Source organism: Alosa pseudoharengus, unplaced genomic scaffold (genome assembly GCF_046254945.1).
Source record: "Alosa pseudoharengus isolate Yale_2024_CS ecotype anadromous, Long Island Sound unplaced genomic scaffold, YU_APseudo_1.1 YU_APseudo_1.1_scf_11, whole genome shotgun sequence".
Classification (NCBI taxonomy): domain Eukaryota; kingdom Metazoa; phylum Chordata; class Actinopteri; order Clupeiformes; family Clupeidae; genus Alosa; species Alosa pseudoharengus.
In genome coordinates, this window is record NW_027468576.1 from 40,313,215 (window position 1) to 40,340,948 (window position 27,734).

A 27,734-nucleotide genomic window follows, 5' to 3' on the forward strand; every position below is an offset into this window, starting at 1 on the left:
TTTCACAACTTTTCACCGGACGGTTCTATGGGCTGCCATTGACTTCAATGGCGGAAGCGTAATAATAAGAAAACGTAGAAACACAATGGGTGCCTTCGCAGCTTCGCTGCTTGGCCCCCAAATATCTGTTAATTTTGAATTTGATGCCAGCAACATGTTTAAAAAAAAGTTGGGACGGGAACATGTTTACCACTGTGCTGCTTCACCTCTTCATTTAACATAATCCTGTAAATGTTTAGGAACTGAGGAGACCAGTTGCTAGAGTTTTGAGAATGAAATGTTGTCCCCTTACTCCCCAAAGGATTTCAACTGCTCAACAGTATGGGGTATTCTTAGTCATGTTTTTCATTCCATTATGCATCTAATTTGACAAATCTGGACTGCAGACAGGCCATTGTAGCACCTGGACTCTTCCTCTATGGAGAAATATTTAAATATGTGCAGAATTAATTTTGTCATTGTTTCCCTGAAATGTGCAAGGTCTTCCTTGGAATAGACATTGCCTGGATGGCAGTATATGTTGCTCAAAACCTGTATACATCATTCAGAATTGATTATTTGCCAAATGTGCAAGATGCCCATGCTGTAGGCACTAATGCTCCTCCACATCGTCAAACAAAACAAGTTGGATAGGTTGGATACTGAAAGTAATTGTGGTGAATAATTACTTAATATTAACTTAGACTGGTAAACTTCATGAACACTCAGGAATCAGGTTTATTCTGTTACAAGCAGAGAGGGTAAAAAATGGTCTATGGTCTATGTAGGCCATGGCCTCTGCTGGATCAAACTCTCTCTTTCTTCTTCAGTACTCCATCTTCTAGTTCTAGTTCTTCTGATAAACAATGCAAGTTAGTCACTTTTGTATGAGTTAAACAAAGAAAGAATGGGCGCCAAAACAATCCCACGTGATTGGTTCTCCACTTGGCATCAGACACACCTACTCACACCTACTCACACCTACTCACACCTACTCACACCCACTTCACACCTATCTGAATAGCATGAGGAGAGATATCTTATATATCAGAAATATCACTTATAGAATGTTCCAAACATTCTCACAATCAAATCATTACAATCCTTGTACTGAGACTATTACAATGATACCAAACATGAATATATTTACATTTCATGACACATGGATACATTATAGCAAAGTAACATAATTTGTCTTGTGGATCTGATAGCCCTTGGAACCAGTACATTAGCATTTCATTGGGGGAGGGGAGGGTGCCTTTGTTTAATGCCAAGAGGGCCCACATGGCTAACTAAAAGTAGTTTTGAAACCCTAAAATAATTGCTATCAATACTTGGATAGGCCCTCTCCTCTTTAGCCCAGGTGAGTCCATGATTTCCAAAAAGAATGGCGAATTTTAATTGGTCTAACCACAGAACCTTTTCCATGTTACCTCAGTCCATTTTAAACAAGCTCAGGCCCAGATAAGATGGTGGTATTTTCTGTATCATGTCTCATTACAATTTTGGCTGTTACAATTTTGGCTGTAGTTTTTTAATTGAGTATCAAATTGTGTAAATAGAAAATGGTTATCAGAGGTTTTCCTGAGCCCATACAATGACAGGTCTGGAAACAGGTCTGGTGTTGATGCAGTGCCATCTGAGGTCCAAAAGACCACGGACATCCAATTTGTTTTTCAGCTCTTTCCCTTGTTTGCAAAGATTTCTCTGGGTTCTCTGAATGTTTCAATAATATTGTCCTGTAGATGTAGCCTAGAAATCTAGACGCGCCCTAGTCTAGCAACTCTCCGTTGGCTTGTGAGCTCCAGAAATCGAAACTTAATCAGGCCAATGAAATCGTGTATAGAGACGTTAGGTGGGCTTAGCATAATGATTGATGGCAGAGTTGCAACGGTTTGAATTCCCTGCTACTTGAAAACAAATAAGATGGATGTTGCTGTTGGCGAACAGTGTGACACGAGTTAAGCTTTTATTAAGTTGCCAAACGTTTGAACTAGCCAACTAGATCCGCTGGTGGGAAACGCATGGGACTCATAGCGCTGCCGCTGTCCTTTTGCGTGCAGAGGGAATTTGAAAGACAACTGATTATCCCGCCCCTCGGACTGAGCACTGCAAACGGTGAGTGCCCAGACCCTACATTTTAATGTGGGTCTGGCTCGTCAGGCTACTGTAGATGATGAACTCCCCAAATACTTCACAATTTCATGTTAAGAAGCATTAAAATGGCATTGTTTCATCATTTGTGCACACAAGTTTACACAGAGTGATGAATACCCCTACATTTTTATTCTAAGAGACCCTTCCTCTCTGGGATGCTCTTTTTCCTACCCAATCATGTTGCCAGTTATCCTAGTTGTGAAACATTCCTCCTTTTGTTTTCTTTATTACAACACTTTTCCAGTATTTTGTTATCCCTGTCCCAACTTTATTTGAAACATGTTGCTGGTATCAAATTCAAAATCAACATATATTTTCCATGAAATAGTCAAATGTGTCATGTTCAACATTTGATATGTTGTCTGTGTCCATTTTGCAACTAAATATGAGTTTAAGAGTTTTGCAGATTATTACATTTTGCTTTTATTCACATTTTACACAATGTCCCAACTTTTTCTGTTTTGGGGTTGTATTATTGCATCCATTTGAACAGTTGCAAAGTTATGAAAATAGGTCAAATGTTTCAGCGCTTTTACGGCTATCTCGGGATATTCTGCTTTGGTTTTCATCCAAAAAACCGCCAGAGAGGTTTCCTCACGAAGCTGAAGTTGGCCGCACATTCACAATGCGGTGTAGTCAAGTATCCATTCCACCTTAAATATTGCAATTTTCTACCGACAGGGGGCAGCGCTGACTGCAAATACGGATGACACTGGCATTTGCCTAGTAGCAGACGAACATGTAGGCTACTCCTCACAGACGAATAAAAGCCTTTTTTTTCTGGTGACTCCATTGTCTTCTTATCTTTAAGTAAATGATACAACATGCTTCCTGTCAAATAAATCGGTTCATATTGCACTTGTTTGGGGGGGGGGGGCAGATTTTGAAGCTTTTCTGTTTCTTCTTTACATGAGCTATATTTCATATTTTACAATTTATGCACTAGATTTGATACCCATTGCTCACACATGATTTGCCGTGAGATATTACACCACATCCCGATACTACAGTCTCTGAGCTTTCATTTGACACCATGTATGGCCAATTTCGTCGTGAAAATTCACCCTTTTATTACAATTAAAATTCCATGAGCTGTTTTTCATATTCCACAATGTATGCACTAGACTTGATACCTATTGCCCACACAACATTTGCCGTGAAATATTACACCACATCCCGATACTACCGTCTCACAGCGTTCATATGACACCCAGCATGCCAAATTTCGTCGTGGAAAATGGCCATTTTTCTTACATTTAAATTACATGAACTATATTTCATATTCCACAGTATATGCACTAGATTTGATACCTATGGCCCATACATCATTTGCCGTGAAATATTACACCAAGCATCCCGAAACTACAGTCTCTGAGCTTTCATATGACACCCAGCATGCCAAATTCCATCGTGGAAAATGGCCATTTTTCTTACATTTAAATTACATGAGCTATATTTCATATTCCACAATTTGTGCACTAGATTTGATACCTATGGCCCATACATCATTTGCCGTGAAATATTACACCACATCCCGATACTGCAGTCTCTGACCTTTCATATGACACCCTGCATGCCAACTTTCGTCGTGGAAAATGGCCATATTTTATAGATTTACTTATTTCATATTTTACCATTTGTGCACTTGATTTGATGCCTATTGCCCAAACATCATTTGCCATAAAATATTACACCACGTCCCGATACTACCGTCCCACAGCGTTCATATGACACCCTGCATGCCAAATTTCGTCGTAGAAAATTGCCATTTTTCTTACATTTAAGTTACATGAGCTATATTTCAGAAAAAAAGAATAACTGCACAATGGATGTAATTACACGCTCCTCGTGATCATTGTCAGATTTCAACAGTTATGACTGACGGTAGGAGTGTCAAATAAGAGACCTACAAGTAGCTAGCCTAGGCTATGCAGAGTAATTCTCATTTATGCTATACTTGAGCACACATAGAATTTGTGAGATTTTTTAAGAAGTGCAAAGTCTGTTGTATCTGGATGTGCTGTATGTCACACCAAATAGGAATCAAATCTGCATAAATCGTAAAACATGAAATATAGCTCATAGAATTTCAATTGTAATGAAATGGGGATTTTCCATGACGGAATTGGCCATGCATGGTGGCAAATGAAAGCTCAGAGACTGTAGTATCGGGATGTGGTGTAATATCTCACGGCAAATCATGTGTGAGCAATGGGTATCAAATCTAGTGCATAAATTGTAAAATATGAAATATAGCTCATAAAGAACAAACAGAAAAGCTTCAAAATCTGCCCCCCCCCCCCCAAACAAGTGCAATATGAACCGATTTATTTGACAGAAAGCATGTTGTATCATTTACTTAAAGATTGGTCGACAATGGAGTCACCAGAAAAAAAGGCTTTTATTCGTCTGTGAGGAGTAGCCTACATGTTCGTCTGCTACTAGGCAAATGCCAGTGTCATCGCGTATTTGCAGTCAGCGCTGCCCCCTGTCGGTAGAAAATTGCAATATTTAAGGTGGAATGGAAACTTGACTACGCCGCATTGTGAATGTGCGGCCAACTTCAGCTTCGTGGTTTCCTCATAGCCTACACACTCTTAAGACCACCGTCATTTGCAATTTCGATCAACTGCTCTTCCTCCTGCGCTGACAAGTTAGGACTATTCGGGATATTGACAAATGGGTTGCGGACCCACACATTGGTTTGCCGTGGATCTTTGGAGGATGTGAAGTAACGCTCAAACTCATTTGAAAGCGCACGGTGATCGCGCACCAGCTGCGAGAGAAAGGGCACTGCCTCAGTCTCTCCCAAAACCCCCACTACTGTTTGGAACATATCAAATACACCCCGATCCACTCGTCGTACCCACAAATCAAGCTTGGCTTTAAATGCAGCGACTTTATCTGCCAGTTTAAAGACAGTCGTCATTCTCCCCTGCAGTGACAGGTTGAGGTCATTAAGCATCCCGAATATGTCACACAGGTAAGCGAGTTTTGACACCCAGCCCTCATCACTAAAATATGCAGCTAACGGTGACTTTTTTTCTGTAAGAAATCTCTGTAGCGGCTCTCGCAACTCAAGCACTCTGGCCAGTGACCTGCAACCAACCAACTTGGATAGCGTACCACGGTGACCCATTCACCCTCTCTAACAACTGTGCCTCAATATTCTCTGACATATCATCAATTCGCCTATGGACAGTGCTTGCAGAAAGCGGTACCTGAGCTATTTTTTAGCTGCAGCCTCCCCAAGGAGTTCATTGCACATGCCTTTACCAGCAGGCAGAATTAACTCTTCCCCAATAGTAAAGGGCTTCTTAGATTTAGCAATCCGACTAGCCACTATGAGGCTTTTAGCGCAGCCACGTTCACCGATGTGGTTGCTTTACGCACTTTTTTTTTTGTCCTTCTTGCTCGCGTTTCTTACGCTAAAACAACTCAAGGGGGTTGTCTTTAAGTGTGCTTGGACTCTAGATGTCGAATTAGCTTTGATGTTTTCATTGCTTCGTTTGACAACTTATCGCCAAATACCACACATAAAGGACTTGGTGCATGCGAGTCACCGGTATCTGCGAAACCATATTTTAAATATGACTCGTCATATTTCGTATTGAATGACCCCTTCTTTTTCTTTGAGGTATCTGGCTCAGCATCATCAGTGGGTATTATTGCGAATGTGACTTTATTGCGAATTAAATTGAGTTTATTTAGTTTGCATGCATTTTTTTTTTTTAACTCTTGTCGTAGGCTACGGGCCGGTTAGGAATGTCTGGCCCGGTGGTTGGGGACCGCTGCTATGACCGACCAAAGGATAGGCTATAGCCTACCCTATAATGACCAAATAAACATTATATTACAATACATTAAAAAAGAAAAATACTTGTACTTCTGTGTTTTTAAAAGCATGTAGCCTACTTAGCCTACTTCAACTTAAGTAAAAATCTGACTTAGAAACTTTCACTTGTATTGGAGTAGCCTAATATTTGACATGGTGTATCTATACTTTCACTTAAGTAGATGAATTATGTAGGCCTACTTTGTCCACCTCTGATTATGATAAGCGAATGTTGTCCAAATAAAAGTAGATAGTTTTCTGTCCCCCAGATGGCAGTGTCTGAGCACCAGCAGGCGTTGATGAAACCAAATAAAAAACCACTACGGAAGAAATGTGTGCTCTGTGTGAAAGAAAGTGAATTTTCAAAAAATGCGCTCAGCTTAGGCAAGACTGGCGCTTTTCCTCTATGGGGTAAAACCCCGGTCTCTGGGGTTACTCAGACTTTTTATATTTCCATGATTGAGGCCGGACCGGGCCGCGGTCCAGACAGGTCGGCCCCGTAGGGCATGGCCAAAGATTCTAGAGCGTAGCGCGTCTAGCATTGTTAGTTAATGTCCCCGATGTTATGCCTACAGCTCCTTATGGAAACAGACGATGGAAACACATCAAACACGAAGCCACCGGTGTTTAAGGCCAGGGGAAAGCCCCTGGTCCGTAATGGAAAAGAGCCCAAATGGCATATTTCACTCTATCATGTTCTTCTGTTTGATGTGGTGGATATCAAAACATGATTCACAAATACAGTTAGGCTATTTATTCTCGTTGCCCACGTTAGTGTGGGTGCGCAGGGTGAATATCGGGAGCGGATGAGATCCTTTCAACAGTGACGAGTTTTGCTCCTGGAAACCTGCTGTCGTCTCCGACCACGCTGTTGCGACGGCGAGAGGCTAATAATTTTACAGATTAATTTAGAAACAAAATAGCCTATTAACTGGAATTATTTGGCATGTAGCTGATTTGATTTGTTTTGGTTTTTACTGGCAATAAACTTGCTGTGTTGCTTACCACTCCAAGTGATCATTTATTTTCTGTCCTGCTTGTTATTGGCGAGTAGCCTATAGTAGGCCTAGGCTATTGATGTTGAGAGGTGGCGCCATAGGCTACTTGTGGTGGCTTACTTTTTTGTTTTTTATTTGTCATTGCTTTTTATTTTTATTTGGCACTGCCTATATTGCTTTTTGTTTTTATTTGCCGCTGCCTATATTGCTGTTTGTTTTTAGTTGCCAACTGACCTCTATTTTATGCCATGTCTTCCAGGACGTCACCACGACTGCAGGGTAACGTTATTGCGAGTCATTTATAGCTACATTGCTTATTATTGGTATAGATTGGTGTTCACTAAACAACCAAGAAAGTGTAAGGCAATGTAATAGTAGGTGGCTATATTCCATTGGCTAGGGCCTAATGTTAGCATTTTGCTCAAGAGATGTGTATCCGAATGCCGCTTGTCTCTCTCTCATCCCTCTGTTTGCAGGCCTACTTTAACTCTGCACCATCACCATCATCACCTGATTATTGTCAAATGTAGGCTAGAGGTCTTTGGATTTACATGCATTTATTATGACTGCCGTGGATGCAGGGTTGCTGCTAGAACATTTGGGTCCCCCAGTAGGCTAATACTGGGCCCTTAGAATCGTCCATTGGAGAGTTGACCATCTGCAGTAGGCTATAACACCACTAAAATACTCAGAGAATCCAGAGAAATCTTTGCAACAAGGGAAATAGCTGAAAAACAGTATTGGATGGCCGTGGTCTTTAGGACCTCAGATGGCACTGCATAAAAAACAGATTTGTAATGAAAATCATATTGTATGGGCTCAGGTAAACCTCTGATAACCATTGTCTATGAGCACAGTTTGATACTCAATTCACAAATGCTAGTGTAAACCTAATTATGCAAATGAAGTAATTGTGTTTAGAGGTGATACAGAAATACCACCGTCTTATCTGGGCCTGAGCTCGTTTAAAATGAACTGAGATAAAGGTCCAGTGATGAGATCAATCAACATTTGCATTTTTTGGGGGAAATCATGGACTCCGCTGAGCTAAAGAGGAGAGGGCCTGTCCAACTAATCCCACTCGTTATAGTGCTCACTTCAAAACCCAGGGAGGACCTGGAATATTTCAGGAACACAATGGCAAATAATTCTGTACATATTTAAACAGTATTTCTCCATATTTCCCCAGGTGCCAAAATGGCCTGTCTGCAGTCCAGACCTGTCAAATTAGGTGCATCATGAGATGAAAAACATGATTAAGAATACCCCATAGTTGAGCAACTGACATCCAATATCGGGCAGGAATGGGACATTTCATTTCCAAAACTCAAGGGGCAACATGTTATACAGGCAGTGTTACTTCATCTCACATTTAATGAAAGACCAGTCTCATATTTTTGACAAATCCACACATCCTTTATTGCATTTCAGCAGATTTACAAACTAGGTCTGTCTCAACGCACGCAGCTGTACTCACACTCACACACGCACGCACTCACACACAGAGTTGTGAACAACAGACTTAGAACAGTTTCTACCAGCCCTCCCCTCGAAAACAAAAATCTTTTAAAAGATAAACAAGTGAACTTTGAAACCCCTTAACATATGCAGTAATGACGTCACAGAATCCTGTGTCTGCCTGTGGAGCAGTCTGATCACCCAGGTCACGCATAACGCCACAACACAACACACACAAACACACACAACAGCGGCCCAAGGTGCAGATTGTCAGATATCAACTGAGAGCTGCTTATGTAAAGAGGAGATGAATACAAACCTGCCCATGGCCTTTAACAGCACAAACTCTACAGGTCACAGACCCAAACCAGCCCCCACCCACCACACATAACCACATAGTATTTGGCCCCATGAAACACGCTACGCCACACACACACACACGCACGGTGCTCACGCTACGCCACACAGACACACACGCACGGTGCTCACGCTACGCTACGCCACACACACACACACACACACGGTGCTCACGCTACGCTACACACACACACACACACACGCACGGTGCTCACGCTACGCTACGCCACACACACACACGGTGCTCACGCTACGCTATGCCACACACACGCATGGTGCTCACGCTACGCCACACATGCACAAACATAAAGGCATAATAGCAAATATAAAATACAGTGGAAGGGGATGCATTAACTGAGAAGGAGAGAGGAAAACGTTAACGTCAACTTAACAAGAACAATATTGTCTCACACACTCTGAGGAATGTGCAAAGAAATGAAAATAAAGGCAATCACGAGTGAAAACATGTCCTAGAGGCTTGCATGGCCCAAAGCAGCAATCGCGAGTGAAAACATGTCCTAGAGGCTTGCATGGCCCAAAGCAGCAATCACGAGTCAGCAGCAGGAATGTAAGCAGATCAACAGAATTAAACAAAAAAACAATTCCTATGAGGAAGTGGGGAAAAAACGGAATAAACGTCCTGGCAAACGTGTGAGCACTGCCAGTGTGTGCTAGGCCCTTGAGTGAGGGGATGCGGACTGGGTTATTTGTTAGCTTAGCTGGGCCTGGCTGCTAAACTGCCTGCTTTGGTCTCAAATGAGCTCTGAAGAGTGTGAGAACTCTCCACTCTGTCTGGCTCAATAAACTGATAGCATTAAGGCTGTGCAGTGCGGGGGCAATATGCCCCCATCGAGCCTGCCCCACCCTACTAGCGCCCCCATCGAGCCTGCCCCACCCTACTAGCGCCTCCGTCCTAGGAAAAGCGCCCGCTCAAGTCATAAAGCTAACGTCATGGAGGCACTATTGGGCCAACGTCTCCCTCAGATGCGGTGGAGGCACTCTTGATTACAATTACGCTAAAGTGTTCAGGCGTGAAGTGTGGTGGCAACCTGACTTGGTCTCCTTATGCACTTTCCTCACCAGAAGAATAACAGGGAGATAGCGTCGGGGAGAGATACAAACGGCTAACTACAAGGGCTGATGTCAGCAGTTCACAGCAAAGCCAAATATTACACATGATGTATAACAACTTTATAAATATCTTTGGTTATGTCAATGCATAACAATCTTGAAGGGTCAACCAAAATGGATGGTCTTCTAATATGTCCACAGCGTCACCAATCAGACCTCTGCTCTCCTTCCACCTTTCCCTCTCCAGCAGGTTTAAACGCATCGCATGGTGAAAGCCATCAGATATGCAACGTTAGGAAATAAGCCCAGAATAGGTGAAACTACGCCGGGCCCGTCAGGCGAACACTGACTCAAAGCAAAGGAAGATGGCTGCTGATAAATGATTAACACCACATACTTAGGCAATATACTGTGGCGGCCAGCACGACCTCTGTCAACAACAAGATTAAAAAGAGGCCTTATGGTATAAAGGGAGCAGGAGGCCCCATCTGGCTTCAGAGACCAACCCTCACAGCGTGTGATCGCGATATGGAGCTCTGAAGAGCACTGCAACATTAGAGAGGATCCTACACGGTACCCTGTGATTGGCATGGACCTCGGAAAGGCACTTACATTTGGCTAAAAAAGAAATAACAACATGAAACACTCAACCTCAACATAGAATAATAGTAATAATAATAATAATAATAATAAAACAAAAATATATAAATGTCAAAACAGAATCTTAACAGAATAATGCATGACTGTTCAAACACCACACGCCATGTACTATCTTTAATAACAGAAAAGAGGAAAAGAGATCAGACTGAACTAGGGTGGAGTTTGAAGAACCTGTAAAGATCGGCTAAATTAACTCTGAGTAAGCCATAGACCGCCTAATAGAGGCAGCCTATGGTTTTGTTTTGCAGGGATAATGAAGTCATGGGGCTCTTGTTTAAAGAGGTTTACCACATACTCCATGAATCGCTTGTTACTTAGCCATGTTCTTGGAATACCGCCTGGGTCTAGGCGGTTAACATTAAGATTGCAACTTTGGCACCGAGAACAAACTCAAGATTGGTCATCTGAATATCTCATTTATAACCGTGGTTCTCACAGAAAGTGTACAATTTGGTCAACAAATTTCAGTTCATTTCACTAAGGTTACAATTATCCCACCAGAAGGACAAACCACATCAACACGAACTTCTTCAGATGTTCCGCAGTCTTGTTCCTTATCTTCACATGGCAGTTTCATCTAACACAGAGAGGGAGATCAGTTGGACAATCGCATGAAGCTTGTACAATAACCAGGTGAACGGCAGCATGGAGTGACCACTTAGTCCAAAGAAATGATTACATGGCCTACAACAAAGAGCCTCATTTCTAAGGTTATCTACAAGACAAGGCTGTTGGGACACTTTTTTTTTTTTTTTTATCAAGGGCTGCCTACCTCCTCAAAGATCTGGACTCGTACACAATGTCATCCTCATCATCTTCATCATCGTCGTCATGATTCGCCAGGAGCCCATATTTCTTCTTCCGTTGTGAAACACTAGTTTTTTTCAGCCTAAGAGAAAGACAGATCATGGGTCAGGTAGACTGATTATTTACACTATGATGAACATTTATTCTGCATGCGAAAAATGCGGACATGGTACACAAAGGCCTTAGGCTACAGTATGGCATGACAGAAGTTGGAACATGTCTTTCATGAATTCGACACCATTGTTGATTTCAAACTGATTTGTGACTCCAACTTCCCTGAAATGGGATGAATATCCATATTATATGGACGGCCTGATTTTACTCACCGAACAGCTCTGACGAGGAAATACAGAACTCCAATGATGGTGATTCCGATAAGTACATAGAGAGCTCTTTGGATCATGGAGCTGTCCGTGTCAAAATGCGAAATGCCGTGTTCTACTTTGACGATATGGGACGTGGTGTTGGTGCCCTCGTCTTTGTGCGACCCGTTGGGGGCGACCACACTGTTGTTAATCGTTGGTGGGTTGACGGTCAGTTTGTCGGTCGCAGTTGTGAAGTTGTTGGCGGCGTCTGTAATAGCGAGAGCCAAGAAGAGGGGCACCAGCACGAAAACTACACGAAACGTCATTTTAACTCGCTTCTGAACACAGGAGGTGGACAGAATCGAATGAAAATCTTTTTCTTCTCAAGACAAATTCCTACGGTACTTTCCACGAAATACTGGCTTGTTGTACTCCCACTCGACATCGACACGTCTGTGCTTCCTGAGATTCACTCGTTTACAAAGTTTGGATTCCTGTTCCTGGTTGTTGTGGCTTTTGCAGACGTCACACCGTGCTACCCTCAATACTGGCCGTAGAGAAACACTTTACTTTAGCTCCCATTTTGGAATGTCCAAAAGTGTTGAAACACTTTGACAAGCTAACTTAAAATAAAATGTATCAGCTATGATTCACTGACGAACATGGGTTAATTGAGGCCATAATTAGAAGTGTTGTGGAGGGAGTAGAAATGAAGTAATTGCGTTTCCTGTGAATGTGTGACCTATTTGGTCAACTTTCACACACCTTAGACAAAATGGGACAGAGTACTCGACTAGGTGTAAGAGAAAGAAAAAAAAAACACACAAATGAGACATTTGGGAGTTCAACAGTTTTATTGCAGCAGTATCTACAAAAATACATCAGATTCCACTCAGGATGGATCATCTTTGCTTTGCTTCACCAACTTCTCTTCCGATGCAAATCTCTGTTCTACTCGAGTGAAAATCTACAAGCAAGAGACTTCCGATATAAAACCCAAAGCTGCTTTAATGTCTTCTGGTACAAAAATAGTATACACAACCAGTCTGTGTCCAATGTACGAAATGAGAATATACTGAGGAGAAATTTGTGCAAGTATGCGTTTCACTTACTGATCTTGTGAAGGTTAAACACATTACAAACAATCTTCAAAAACACCTTTCTTTTCAGTTTCATATAAACTCTGCACACGCAGACAAATCTTGAGTAATGTATTATTTTTGAAAATAAACCTTGGTCAAAGAGCATATTGGTGCACAAAACCCATGTAAAAGGGTTGGTCCCTCACACATCAGCCCTAACGTGTCAAACACAAACAAATCAACTAGAGAGACACATTGTGCCAAGTGTAGGAGCGTGAACACAGAAGAACGATCATTGTGCTGCACACGGTACAACTCCACCGTCGCCCTATTGCTCTGCGACAGCCCCGTCAAAGCGTTCCCATCCTGGTGCCACAGGGCGGCTGTGGGAGTGCACGGAACACACGCAAAGCGTTCCCATCCTGGTGCCACAGGGCGGCTGTGGGAGTGCACGGAACACACGCATAACAGCAGGTAGGGAAAACTAAGACACGTTGTGTTGAAAGGCACCTGCACAAGAGATCAAGGCCTTGGTGACATTTTGCAAAAGGCACAAACTGAACTAGCTACTTCTGCAGTCCAGCCACCGTGTAGCCAAGAGAGGAATGTGTGCCACCACACAGCCAGTCATGGCTAGGGCAACATCCAATCAAGAAACAGCTAATATCCAGGGGGGCGAGATAAAGGATTTCCAGCATATATTACTTTGACTGTGTTTGTGTGTGTGAGTGGGAGAGAGAGAAACAGAGTGTGAGTGTGTGTGTGAGAATGCAAGGCAGAGGAGAGCATCACACTCAGTAGAGCTGGGGTGTTGGAGGAAGGTTGTGGAACTTTGGTTTTGAGCCATAGTGTACATGCATATACGTAATAAACACAACAACTCAAACAGCACACAATGGAAACATACTTCTCATCAACGTCAAGAAGATTTGACCAAGTTTTCTTTTTTCCATTTTTAAAACACAAGCATTATCAGCAGCCTTACGAAAGGGCCTCTATGCAATGATGAACAGTACTGGTTGGAATAATATCGAACATTTACACTTATATTTGAAAAACATACATGTTGTTTTTTTCTTAAAAAAATGATTGCATAAGTTCAAAAGACAATGGAATGTAAACATCTTATATCTAGACATACAGTATATATGATTGACTAAAACGATGGTCAGGGCAGGCAGACTATTTCATGGGTCAGTGAGGAGAACGCCCGTCAGCACAGCCCTGTGGGGACACTAGTGGGACTTGCCTTAAAAATGCCCAATAACGCTCAGAGATTAGAAGAAACCTCACAAGTACATGGTGTACAGGTTGTAAACTTCAGTTTAAATGTAGGGAAGGCCATGACACACACACACACAGAGAAGTGATAGTTCCGATGTGATTGAGTGACGGGGAATGTTGGGAATGTTGGGAGTCGGGCACCTGCTGGAGGGCAGCGGAGGCCAGTCCAGGCCGAGCGCCGACGCCATATGCTAATGCTAATGCTACATGAAGCTCAACTGGAGGCACTCCCGACTCGGTGTTTGGATCCCAGATACTGGAACCCCAAGGCAGGGAATGGAAGGAGTCTCCGCTCATGCTAACTGGTCAACTTAAAATCAAATTTAAAAAAACAAAACAAAAATAAAACACAAATTAAGTAAAATCCAACGTGCATTCTCTTCTCCATCTGACTAAGGCAAGATTATAAATAACCCATCATGTATACCCATCATATAGAAATGACGTTCGCATCATAAATATGCCAAATACACCAAAAGGAATGACTGAAGTGAGCTTTGTGGTCAAGGCCTCGTGGGAAAGTGGAGTCTTCCACCAGCTGACACAGTTGAGGTCTAAAGTGACAGTCCTGTTTTCCTGGGCTCCGCCCAGCGCGCTCAGATGGTGGATTTGGAGAAAGACACTCGCAGGTGGTGGTTCTCGCCGAGGTCGTGGTTGTGGAACTCGATTAGGCACTGAATGGCCTCCTCCACTGAGCCCATCTGAATCAGCGCCATCTTGTGGTCCTTCCTGTAAATGCAGCATGTCATTAGAATACCGCACTGTTCATAGATACGTAGTGCACACACTCTTCATGCGCACACACACACACACACACTCTTCATAGGCGCACACACACACACACACACACACTCTTCATAGGCGCACACACACACACACACACACTCTTCATAGGCGCGCACACACACACACACACTCTTCATAGGCGCACACACACACACACACACACTCTTCATAGGCGCACACACACACACACACACACTCTTCATAGGCGCGCACACACACACACACACTCTTCATAGGCGCACACACACACACACACACACACACACACTCTTCATAGGCGCGCACACACACACACACACTCTTCATAGGCGCACACACACACACACACACTCTTCATAGGCGCACACACACACACACACACACACACTCACGGAGTTGCACTTTGCTGGTAAAGTCACACACTCATAATGAAATGAAATGAATTACATAAAAAGGTCTTGAACATCACCACAATTTTTGGATTACTTCAAAATTGTTTTAACTTGTTCACCTTTAGATTGACATTTCAGAAGAAAAAAACATTTGTTGTGCCACGGAACCCATAGCATGGGCAAATTGTGCACATTCATTATCAGCTATACCCTCGAACCACCCTTCACCATGCCGAGTTATCAGCTATACCCTTCCGTAGAATCACAATAATCATGCCATGTTATCAGCTATACCCTTCCGTAGAATCACAATAATCATGCCATGTTATCAGCTATACCCTTCCGTAGAATCACAATAATCATGCCATGTTATCAGCTATACCCTTCCGTAGAATCACAATAATCATGCCATGTTATCAGCTATACCCTTCCGTAGAATCACAATAATCATGCCATGTTATCAGCTTCAGCCGGTCTCTTCTACACGTTAGGCACACTCCTAAATACAACTACTCCTATAGAAACTACCATCGCACAATGCCGTTTAAGGACATGCTCAGTCCTATAGAACTACTCCTATAGAAGCTACCATCGCACAATGCTGTTTAAGGACATGCTCAGTCCTATATAGAAGTACTCCTATAGAAACTACCATCAACACACCATGTGGTTTAAAGGCGCTTCTCACACCCATGGTTAAGGCTGTAGCGGACTTAGGCCACGTCTACACGAAACCAACAGGTGTATTTTTTTCTTACCGCTTTTACACCTTTAACGATAGCGGTGAAGAAAAAACCTGAGTGCACACACAGGAAGAAAGCGGCTGTAGTGCACATGCCAGACCAGTGGGTGGCGCACACACAGAGGTGAAAGCGCCTAAAGGTGCTGTAGTGCACATGCCAGACCAGTGGGTGGCGCCGTGACGGCCGTGCAGAAGCTTCACATTTAATTCATGTAGAAGACAAAACACTATTGTTATTGCAGTTTGTTAACGCAGTCGCATGAAATAAGGAGACTACAAACAATTCGGTTTTCAATTCAACTGTTAAGCTAATAAAGTTAATTTTCAAGGTATGTGACTGCTATGTGGAATTTGAATGCTTTTACGTTTTGCATCAGGACGTTACACTGGAGAACACACGAACATGCGTTAGTCAGAGGTTGTAGTAAGCTAATATTTAACTAAGTTAAGCTAACATGCGTTAGTCATAGGTTGTAGTAAGCTAATATTTAACTAAGTTAAGCTAACATGCGTTAGTCATAGGTTGTAGTAAGCTAATATTTAACTAAGTTAGGCTAACATGCGTTAGTTAAATATTAGCTTACTACAACCTATGACTAAGTTAAGCTAACGGTGTGCTTCTAACTTAGTCACAAAAGGCTGATACTTTGTGCACATAAATCATGACAGGGGAAATCATTTTTTTTAATATGATAAACAAATGGTTTGGTTTGTTCTGACAAGCAGTGTGTCAGGTCGAGAGCGGTGGCTGAGTTGAGGGGAGGGGCTGTGGTCATAAAATAGCCGGCCATCTACACGGCAAAAGTTAACCGACAGTTTCAAAAAATACCACTGCGGAACCCGGTTACAAAAACTATCAGTTAGGGCCTCCTAAAATGCCGGGGTTGTGTAGACGCAAGGCCTAGACAATAAGATATTCACTGGTTTAAAAAAAACAGCGTTGTGTAGACGGGCCCTTATTCGGTAGCGGAGGAAGTGTCACCTATTTGACGAGGCCACATCTTCAGGTGTAGCGACAAACAGAATCTGCTGTGAACCAGTCACTAGGAGGCAGTGAGTCAGTAGCTTTTCCAGGTCAGGTCAGGTCAGACAGCCTCAGCATGGCTAGCAAAAACGCCTTCTGGAGCCAGCCGTGCTAAAGCCAACATGTGTGAGGACGTCAACACATGTATTAACTGCTTTGTGGTGTCTTTCCAGCCTACTACAGAAACACTTTACCATTCCACTCGAGACATTGCAAGTAGGGAAATGGTTTGTGTTTTCTGTAGAAGCCACAGGGCAGGAAGGGGACCGGTAAAAGTAGAACACCCACCCACCCACAAGTGAAACTGGCACCACAAAAACTCCACAGACTATCACTCACGATCAGCAGGAAGGGCTTGTGTGTGTGTGTGTGTGTGTGTGTGTGTGTGTCTGTGGTCTGTGTGTGTGTCTGACACTTAATGTCTTTCTCACTCACACACAAACAAGCCAAATGGGATGTTCCAACTACATGGTTTAGTGATTGTTGTTGTTGCTGTCCGAAGCCAGTTAGCTCCGTATGTGGGAAACCTAATAGAAGAGGTCTAGGGGGTTTACCACGGAGCTAACTCATCAGGTTACTCACTAAACCAAAGCCAGACGAGTGTGTGTGTGTGTAAGTGTAACTTACTGGAAGAACTTGAAGCCCTTGACCAGGGCCCCGGTGCTGGAGAAGAGCATCTTCAGGTCCTCCTCAACCACGGCAGGCCTGGGGGGGCGCGTCAGAAAGAAGAGAGGGGGTCACTACAAGAGGCGCACACGCACACACACGCACACGCACACACACGTGTAGCACAACACTACTCATTATATGCACTATGATGCTCCATGTTACTGCATTGGTAATGACTACATGGGAAGATGTAGAGGAGGGTGGAGTAATGACTACATGGGAAGATGTAGAGGAGGGTGGAGTAATGACTACATGGGAAGATGTAGAGGAGGGTGGAGTAATGACTACATGGGAAGATGTAGAGGAGGGTGGAGTAATGACTACATGGGAAGATGTAGAGGAGGGTGGAGTAATGACTACATGGGAAGATGTAGAGGAGGGTGGAGTAATGACTACATGTGAAGATGTAAAGATGTAAAGATGTAGAGGACTGACGGGATGTTGGATAGGTGGAGGGTGGAGGACGGAGGGAAGATGTTGGAGTAGTTCTTGGAGCCGGGCTTCTTGAAGCGGTGCAGCGGGGAGCTGCTGTAGTCTTTGGTCAAGCCCTGGTCCTCATGGCCCTCACGGGGCAGCTGCACGGCCGTGTGCTTGGACAGAGTCACGCGCATCGCTCGCCCCTGGAGCTTCTGACCGTTCAGGTGGCTCATGGCTGCAGGTGAGGAGAACACAGGTGAGAGCAGCACAGGTGAGGAGAACACAGGTGAGAGCAGCACAGGTGAGAGCAGCACAGGTGAGAGCAGCACAGGTGAGGAGATCAACACAGGTGAGGAGAACAAAGGGGAGTCAAAACAGGTCCATCTGCATAGCTGCGCTTTTGGGTTTTATTTTTGGATTTCAAAGAAGGCGCAATGCACAGTGTTGTTTTATAAAAAGTCACCTTGTCGTTTTTATGTCTAAAACCATAAAAGGAAAAAATGGGAAACTAAAGAAAAAAAAAAAAGCCTGTGATTAACTCATATCAAGCCTGTAAATACTGTTGCCTGGCTGTCATTACCCATGTAAATAGTGTTGCCTGGCTGCATTTAAACATGTTCTGCTAAAGTCATGGTAAATAGTGTTGCCTGGCTGCATCTAAACATGTTCTGCTAAAGTCATGGTAAATAGTGTTGCCTGGCTGCATCTAAACATGTTCTGCTAAAGTCATGGTAAATAGTGTTGCCTGGCTGCATCTAAACATGTTCTGCTAAAGTCATGGTAAATAGTGTTGCCTGGCTGCATCTAAACATGTTCTGCTAAAGTCACTGCAACAGAAACAGCGATACAGAACACATGCCGATATGGTTGTGAGGCTGGTCTATGAGAAACAGCAGAAACCATTTCCCGTGACAGGATTTAAGATAGCTACACCACGGAGTGCCTCAGAGAGCTCCCAAGTCTGTTTTGGTTTTCAAATGCTACAATGCAGCATTACGGAGATATCTAGAGACCTGGCACCACCTAGAGGCCTCAGTGACACATCTCCCATTTATGTTGTTTGGTGCCACCTAGAGGCCCCAGTGACACATCTCCCATTTATTCTGTTTTATTACAAGGCTCTTCATAATGCTGAAGAATGCTCAATTCACTTAAATGGGCCTTCCCAACGTTCGGCGGTCTGCTAATTCTCAATAACAGACCGTTGCTAAGTATAACAGACCGCTGTCAAGGAAAATGGGCTTTGTGCTTCTATTTGACATCTTTAATATCAGTACACAAGGACTGGAACTTCATTCAAAAGTGAAAGCAGACGGTTGATCAGCTGTGTTCTAAAGAATGTTTGATTCAAGTTCAGCGTGTGCTGTTGTCAAACTATTTGTTTATCTGCAAAAGCCACGATGAAACGGTAACAAATAGGCTATAGCCTAGGCTATGTAGGCTAGAGAGTCACATCGTGGAGAGTTTATTGTTTCGGTTTGGCAAGTAGCCGTGTAATAAGCGGGATAATGTATAGAACGCCGGTCATTACTGGGAAACTAAGTCCCTTCAGGGCGGAACAAGACCGGTTCGCCCTGTCGCGACTTATTTTCCCAATAATGACCGGCGTTCTATACATTATCCCTTACTTAGCCTTCAGTCATCTGTGCATCTCAGTGTTGTGAGGGCGGTGGGTGCGTGCGCGCGTGCGCGTCTGAGGAGTTACCTAGTTGTGCTTGTGTCCCGTCGGCCATCTGAATCAGGGCGTTCTCCTTCTTATTGAACAGGATCTTCACCCGCATCACATCCCCATATACACCTAGAGAGAGGGGGGTGTAGGAGACCACAGCGGTCAGCGCCATCGGAAAACGGCCAGTCAGCCAATCAGCCAGTCTCAGCAGAGTCTCAGGGAAGCCACCTCACACGGTCATCAAAAAACACCAACACCCCTCAATTTAACACTAACTGGACATCTATCCCCATAAAAGGTACTTCGGCCTTGGCCCCAGCTGTGGCGCAACTGGCTGGGGCACCTGCACCGTATGCCGGCGACCCGGGTTCGATTCCCGCCCCGTGGTCCTTTCCGGATCCCACCCCTGCTCTCTCTCCCATTCGCTTCCTGTCACTTTCCACTGTCCTATCATTAAAAGCATAAAGCCCAAAAAAATATACTTTAAAAAAAAAAAAAAAAAAAAAAAAAAGGTACTTCGGCCTAAATGATGGGCTACACTGCACAGGACCAGACCAAGTTCTGAAGTGTAGCATCTATAGTGACTGAGGATAAACATGGACACATCTCTGCTAAAGATCCCCAGCTTGCCCAGGAGATCACCCAGGGATGGGAGAGTCTGAGTCTCGTCCACTCTAATGGAAACAGGACAGCAACAGCACAGCAATCGTACAAGAACACTAGAGGTTAGTTTTAGAGAAGACGGAGTACGTCTGGCCTCTATCCAAGTCTGGTGAAGTACAGGAGCGGGAAGGTGGGGTTAGTTTTGGAGAAGATGGAGCACGTCCTCTGCTCTACTTATTTGGCCCAAATAACGCTCAAGAATAATAACGCTCAAGGATAATAACGCTCAAGGATAATAACGCTCAAGGATAATAACGCTCAAGGATAATAACGCTCAAGGATAATAACGCTCAAGGACAATAACGCTCAAGGACAATAACGCTCAAGGACAATAACGCTCAAGGATAATAACGCTCAAGGATAATAACGCTCAAGGATAATAACGCTCAAGGACAATGGCTTCTATTTGGCCCAAATAATGCTCAAGGATAATAACGCTCAAGGATCATGGCTTCTATTGAAGGAGGGGTGTAAATCTAGCAAAATGTATGATCACAGGTGTCTTGACTTAATAAGCAACTGATACAGCATTCAAAACACAGGCAAACAATGACTTCATATCAGACCATGAAGTGTACATAGCCATGCTGATTCCCAACACAAATAGCATGGAACCCATCTCCAGTGCATGGTGTCTGGACCCTGATGCGCGCACACACACACACACACACACACACCCCCTGATGCAAACACACACACACACGACTGCAGACAGAGGGCGGAGCTGGAGGAGGAGACACTTAAAGGAGCAGTTTGTTACTCTTCAGTCTTTGCTCCATTTTAAAAGGAGAAGTTTTTTGTTTTTTTTTAGAGTATAATTCTACATTTCTGTTTGGGACCAAAGTGACAAAATAGCATATAGTTTAGCCTCTGGGGCCAGGGTTGCAATGTCAAAGTAAAGTACTTTTGAACAATATTGTTTTGAGCCTAGTTAATAGCTTAACATCCTTTCATGCCTATGCTATGGAGAGGGTCTCTGTAGACAAACTGACGTATTATTTTATCTTGCCGTGTGTAAAGAAAGGGACTGTTTGTGCAATCAGTGCATTAACTTGCCTTTCTTCCAGACGCCGCCATCTTGTGTGGAGAAAGTCTGTACAAGCGAATGATCCAATGCAGCACAAGCTACCGTCAACAGACCCCATAGATGAGTTCTGTACATCGACTTCTACAGACTCTCACAAGATGGTGGAAACGACCGGAATAATAGTCAGATAATGCACCGACTACACAAACTGGATTTTTACACCCTTTCTTCACACTTAAGGTAAAATACTTCAGCTTGTCTGTCGAGACCCTGTCCATGGTGACATAAGACCTGCATTATTTGAGCGTTGAGGTTAACGGCTTAAAAGACTGATTTACTTTGATGCAGCTTTGACGTTGGCTCTAAAGACCATGATTATGCCAATTCATCGTAAATGTATATTCCCGTCTCACTCAAAATTGCACCATTTTTGTCGTTGTTTTGGTCCCAAATGGAAATGTAGACTCGTCATCTAAAAATAGCTCGAGGGTGACTGCACATGATCGTTGAGATTCGATCAGAGCCACTGAGACTGAAATCATCCATCCAGTCCTACCTGTCCGTTCAGACATATTTACAGGCAGAGGTCCCGCAACGGACTTAAGAGGCAAAATGCTGCAGTCTCATTCACATGAACGCAGTAGAATGAAAGAGTTCGAAGATGAGAATCAGTATCCAAATAGTGAAGAATCTAATGAAATGCAATATAATGTTGAAAGTTCAAATGGTGCCTTATTGGTAGTGTAAGAGACCTGCTGCCTTTTGACCCACAGAAATAACTACGCACTCAAATGCAAACCAAAAGGGCACTCTTAATATTATAAAATGATATCAATTAAATACAAAAGGCAAACAAACAAACAAACATGATTAACACAAGTAAACAAAGCCAAAACAAATAAAGCTAGGAGAAAAGAAAACCATGAGTACTTAAATAAGGAGCTATAAAGGGCAACATACCGAAAAGAATAAAGAGGCATTGGGGCGTAACTCTCTTTAGAGGGCGCCAGAGAGACAGGGCAGGGCAGGGCAGTGGAGCAGAGTGGAGAAGAGTGGACAGGTAAAGTGGAGCGGAAGGGTCCACAGCGCAGCACAGCGGCCAGATCAGATCCACAGGGAGCGGCGAGAAACGGGCAGAACGGTGATGTGGGGCAGGAGGGGGGTAATTAATCCAGATATTATGGATGGAGGGGTGAAGGAAAAATAATAAAATGGAGAGATTGTGAGAGAGAGAGAGAGAGAGAGAGAGAGAGAGAGAGAGAGAGAGAGAGAGAGAGAGAGAGAGAGAGAGGAGAGGGGGAATGGGAGAGAGAAACACAGGAGAAGAGGAGGTAAAAAAAACAAGGTCAGTATACACAAAGAAATATGAAATCTAAACAGCAGAGTCAGAGTTCATTAGAAACAGAGCGAAACATAAAACTGTCTGAGGAAACATAAGATGCAACAGAAACGAACGGATTATTCAGGGGGCTTTGCCTCTACGGGTTCTGCAGAGATCTAGGCTATTGTGATGTCTAGTCCGTTAAAGCTCACATTACTGCCTGGCCGACCGGCCCGGCCACAGCCATGCAGAACAGGAGAAACAGGAAGTACAGGGGAGGCTCAGGTTAATGGAGATTAAAATTAAGATTGAGATTAAGATTAAGATTAAAAAGGACCATCAAAGAAACTACATGGGCAGGGTCCAAAATGCTACCACCATGAGAAGAAAAGGATTAAAGTGTGATTACTGGCAATAGGACACAGCCTGAGAAAACGACATATACATATACGTATGGCCTTCCAATAGCGCTATGCTAATGTAACCAACATATACGTATGGCCTTCTAATAGCGCTATGCTAATGCAACATATAAGTGTGGCCTTCCAATAGCGCTATGCTAATGTAACAGAAGTATGGCCTTCTAATAGCGCTATGCTAATGCAACATATAAGTGTGGCCTTCCAATAGCGCTATGCTAATGTAACCAACATATACGTATGGCCTTCTAATAGCGCTATGCTAATGCAACATATAAGTGTGGCATTCCAATAGCGCTATGCTAATGTAACCAACATATACGTATGGCCTTCTAATAGCGCTATGCTAATGTAACCAACATATACGTATGGCCTTCTAATAGCGCTATGCTAATGCAACATATAAGTGTGGCCTTCCAATAGCGCTATGCTAATGTAACAGAAGTATGGCCTTCCAATAGCGCTATGCTAATGCAACATATAAGTGTGGCCTTCCAATAGCGCTATGCTAATGTAACAGATAAGTAAGTATGGCCTTCAAATATTGCTATTCTAATGCAACATACAAGTATGGCCTTCCAATAGCGCTATGCTAATGTAACATAAGTATGGCCTTCCAATAGCGCTATGCTAATGTAACAGATAAGTATAGCCTTCCAATAGCGCTATGTTAATGCAACATATAAATATGGCCTTCCAATAGCGCTATGTTAATGCAACATATAAATATGGCCTTCCAATAGCGCTATGCTAATGTAACATAAGTAAGTATAGCCTTCTAATAGCGATATGCTAATGTAAGAATGTGGCTAATCTTACAAACTCCTATAGGTCCATTCCAATATCATACAAGTGTGTGAACATTCCAGAGTTATGCAGTTATAAGACTGTGTCCCTCCTCCGCAGCTAGGCTAAGGTGAGCCCTCAGGTCAGGTGTAGGTGTGTGTGTGTGTATATATGTGTTGCGGAACTAACCTCAGGGTTCAGGTTGCTGACCAGCATCACACAGTGGCCGCCAGAGAGAGGGGGGAACGCCAGCCTGCCTGCTGCCGCAGCTCCAGGGATGGCCAGCGACGCCAGCGCACCGTGCATACCCGGCATCGCCAACCCTGAGGAACGAACGGAAGGAGGGAGAGAGGGAGGGAGGGAGAGGGAGGGAAAAAAGGAAAAGTTATTCAATCTGGAAGGCAGCTGGGCATTTCTGTGGTCAACTTCTCTTTATAGCACTGAACCATTTTAGTCATACGCACACACTGGTGCGGTCTCTACATAGTACTTTACAGGAATGCAGTGTGTTTTTTTGTTGTGGTCATCACGGGTCCTATGGAATAGTGCGCACAGCTTAAGTGGGCTGAACCCAGATCACACACACAGATTCTGCACCTATAACACACACAGACACACACAGGGAGAAGGAGCTGCACTCCAGACTCACACTCACCCGCCTGCTGGATGGCGAAGGCCGGGGGGAACCCGTGGGCTCCAGCGAACGGACCGGAGATGATTCCTGGTGCCGCTGTGGGCCAGTAGAGAAGAGAGGAGAGTGAGACGCACACACCAGCACTGGCCCGGACAGATGTGGGGGGGGGGGGGGGGGGGGGGGGGGAGAGAGAGAGAGACCAGGACAGATGTGGGGTGGGGGGGGGGGGGGGAGAGGGGGGAGAGAGAGAGAGAGACCAGGACAGATGTGTGTGTGTGTGTGAGAGTGAGAGAAAGAAAGAAAGAAAGAAACAAAGAAAGAAAGAGAGAGAGAGAGAGAGAGACCAGGACAGATGTGCAGTAAGAGAGGGCAAGAAAAACTTGCTACGCTAACAGACTTGCTACGCTAACAGGAAGTGACAGCTGCACTTTCCCCTCAGCATCATGTTGGTATAGCGAATAAGAACCTAATGTGGTAAGAGAGTCATATTTGACCCCCAGCAACACCATACTGTGGGAGGAAGCTGCCCTGATAACACCCATATTTGCCCTCACCAATATGCTAATGTGCTAGTCACACGTGGGAGGAAGCTGCCCTGATAACACCCATATTTGCCCTCACCAATATGCTAATGTGCTAGTCACGCGTGAAACTAAACGGTTTGCAAACAGGCCGCTCCTCCGACGCGTGGATGAGCCGCATGGGCGTGTGGGCGCTTGCTCACCGAAGGCGGCCGCCATGGCCTGGTGCTCGAGGGGCGGCTGGCTGTCGCCGGTGGGCAGGTCTGGCCTCGTGTAGTCGCGGCTCTTGTCGTTGTTGTACTTGACGTTCAGGCTGGTCAGCTTGGAGTAGCTGATCCGCAGCGTGCAGCAGGCGTTGTAGATGTTCTGCCCATCCAGGGCCTGAGACAGACACACAGACACACACACACACAGGGAAGTGAGACCAGAGCAACGAGAACTGAAAACTTGTTACGTGAAAGGCTCGTTAACTGAAGTGCTACGTTGGTGGAGCTTATACTGCAACAGTCAGTCCCAGGAGAATCAAGGGCACTGGCTCTACCAGACTCGTGCACAACGGAGCAAATGAGGCGAGATGGCGTCTCGTACCAGTTTGGAGTGCTGAGCGGTCAGGGCGTCGGGATACTGCAGGAGGGCCTGGAACTGGTTGTTCTTGGTGAACGTGATGACCTTCAGCACCGTGCCAAACTTGGAGAAGATCTGAGGAGAAAAGGAAGCTCAACTGAATACACAGCTAATGAACATCACACTAGGGGTGTGTGTGTGTGTGTGTGTGTATAAACAGCTAATGAAAATCAACAGCCCTGTGGTGTGTTGAAAGTGTGTGTGTGTGACAGGGTGTTTGTCACACAGCACTGAATAAACTAGGTGTGTGTGTGTGTGTGTGTGTGTGTGTGTGTGTGTGTGTGTGTGTGTGTGCTTGTTTATGTTTGTGTGCGCGTGTGTGTTTGCTTATGCGTGTGTGTTTTTTGCACGCGTGTGTTTATGTGTGCGCGTGTTTGTTTATGCCTGTGTGTGGTGCGTACCTGATGCAACACATCCAGGGTTACTGGGTAGAAGAGGTTTGTGTGTGTGTGTGTGTGTGTGTGTGTGTGTGTGTGTGTGTGTGTGTGGTGCGTACCTGATGCAACACATCCAGGGTTACTGGGTAGAAGAGGTTTATGTGTGTGTGTGTGTGTGTGGTGCGTACCTGATGCAACACATCCAGGGTTACTGGGTAGAAGAGGTTTGTGTGTGTGTGTGTGTGTGTGTGTGTGTGTGTGGTGCGTACCTGATGCAACACATCCAGGGTTACTGGGTAGAAGAGGTTTATGTGTGTGTGTGTGTGTGTGTGTGGTGCGTACCTGATGCAACACATCCAGGGTTACTGGGTAGAAGAGGTTTGTGTGTGTGTGTGTGTGTGTGTGGTGCGTACCTGATGCAACACATCCAGGGTTACTGGGTAGAAGAGGTTTATGTGTGTGTGTGTGTGTGTGTGGTGCGTACCTGATGCAACACATCCAGGGTTACTGGGTAGAAGAGGTTTGTGTGTGTGTGTGTGTGTGTGTGTGTGGTGCGTACCTGATGCAACACATCCAGGGTTACTGGGTAGAAGAGGTTTATGTGTGTGTGTGTGTGTGTGTGTGTGTGTGTGTGTGTGTGTGTGTGTGTGTGTGGTGCGTACCTGATGCAACACATCCAGGGTTACTGGGTAGAAGAGGTTTATGTGTGTGTGTGTGTGTGTGTGTGTGTGTGGTGCGTACCTGATGCAACACATCCAGGGTTACTGGGTAGAAGAGGTTTATGTGTGTGTGTGTGTGTGTGTGTGTGTGTGTGTGTGTGTGTGTGTGTGTGTGTACCTGATGCAACACATCCAGGGTTACTGGGTAGAAGAGGTTTATGTGTGTGTGTGTGTGTGTGTGTGTGTGTGTGTGTGTGTGTGTGGTGCGTACCTGATGCAACACATCCAGGGTTACTGGGTAGAAGAGGTTCTCCACGATGACCCGGAGGACGGGGCTTGGGCCGCCTGGGCCGGCGCCGTCCACTCCAGCCATCACCATGCCGCCCGTTACCATGCCGCCCGTTACCATGCCGCCGGTCTGGACGGCGTTCACCGCCTGCAGCGCAGCTTGGGCTCTCTAACAGAGAGAGGAGGAGGAGCGACAATTACCTCCCCAACCAACCAACCAACATTTGAGTGTGTGTGTTCCTACAAGTACCAACACCAACCCAAAGGGACCTCAGATATGCATCCCAATCCCTTCCACCCCCACCAACACAAACAGACAAGCTTCCTTCACCCCCATCCTCTCAGGCTCATGAGGTGCTGTGTGTGTGTGTGTGTGTGTGTGTACACATGATAGCATTCCAGTGAGCGGTCAGGCGTAAACTAAACACGTCTTCATCAGAGACGACGAGACGGAGAAAACAGGAGAATTCCACGACTCAATCTCCTCCCCCATCCTGTCCTCTCCACCCAGGGCAAGATGGAGAGAGGAGAACTCCGCATGACGTCCCCCTCCCCCCCTCCCCCCCTCCCCTACCTACCCCCCCCTCCCCCGTCTTCTTTCTCCTCCTCACACCTGTGCGGTGGCCACTCAAAGGGAAGGTAAACAAAGCTACAGAGAAGCGCAAACATCAGTGTGTGTGTGTGTGTGTGAGACACAGCTGTGGAATGCACCGGTCACGAGCATCAGGACGTCTCCCCAGAAAC

The 27,734-nt window shown here is 44.7% G+C and overlaps 2 protein-coding genes across 12 annotated transcripts in view; both read right to left on the bottom strand.

Annotated features, from left to right (window-relative positions):
* Positions 1-8,361: 8,361 nt before the first annotated feature.
* fam174c (family with sequence similarity 174 member C) lies at positions 8,362-12,113 on the bottom strand. Its single transcript, XM_076279168.1, has 3 exons — positions 11,649-12,113; positions 11,288-11,404; positions 8,362-11,092 (listed from the first exon to the last, which is right to left on the bottom strand). The coding sequence occupies exons 1-3, from the start codon at positions 11,951-11,953 to the stop codon at positions 11,089-11,091; spliced, it is 426 nt and encodes a 141-aa protein (XP_076135283.1). The 5' UTR covers positions 11,954-12,113; the 3' UTR covers positions 8,362-11,088.
* A 349-nt stretch (positions 12,114-12,462) lies between these two features.
* Positions 12,463-27,734, bottom strand: part of ptbp1b (polypyrimidine tract binding protein 1b) — a 28,149-nt gene continuing 12,877 nt past the window's right edge. For 5 of the 11 annotated variants that reach the window (XM_076279173.1, XM_076279169.1, XM_076279171.1 and 2 more), the window contains 10 exons: positions 26,974-27,159; positions 25,631-25,741; positions 25,246-25,423; positions 24,537-24,617; positions 24,077-24,210; positions 22,322-22,355; positions 19,708-19,800; positions 18,021-18,237; positions 17,544-17,621; positions 12,463-14,722 (listed from right to left, as the gene is read on the bottom strand). In XM_076279173.1, the coding sequence (XP_076135288.1) occupies positions 14,590-14,722; positions 17,544-17,621; positions 18,021-18,237; positions 19,708-19,800; positions 22,322-22,355; positions 24,077-24,210; positions 24,537-24,617; positions 25,246-25,423; positions 25,631-25,741; positions 26,974-27,159 (1,245 nt within the window). In that variant the 3' untranslated portion in view covers positions 12,463-14,589. Of the gene's footprint in view, positions 14,723-17,539; positions 17,622-18,020; positions 18,238-19,707; positions 19,801-22,321; positions 22,356-24,076; positions 24,211-24,536; positions 24,618-25,245; positions 25,424-25,630; positions 25,742-26,973; positions 27,160-27,734 lie in introns of all 11 variants that reach the window. The other 6 variants (XM_076279175.1, XM_076279170.1, XM_076279172.1 and 3 more) reach the window with 3 other exon arrangements.

Bases quoted from the DNA above. Each gene is read 5' to 3' on its own strand.
- fam174c (XM_076279168.1), bottom strand. From the start codon at position 11,953: ATGACGTTTCGTGTAGTTTTCGTGCTGGTGCCCCTCTTCTTGGCTCTC. The intron at 11,405-11,648 runs GTGAGTAAAATC...TCTTTCTCTTAG, and splicing joins TTCCTCGTCAGAGCTGTTCG to GCTGAAAAAAACTAGTGTTT.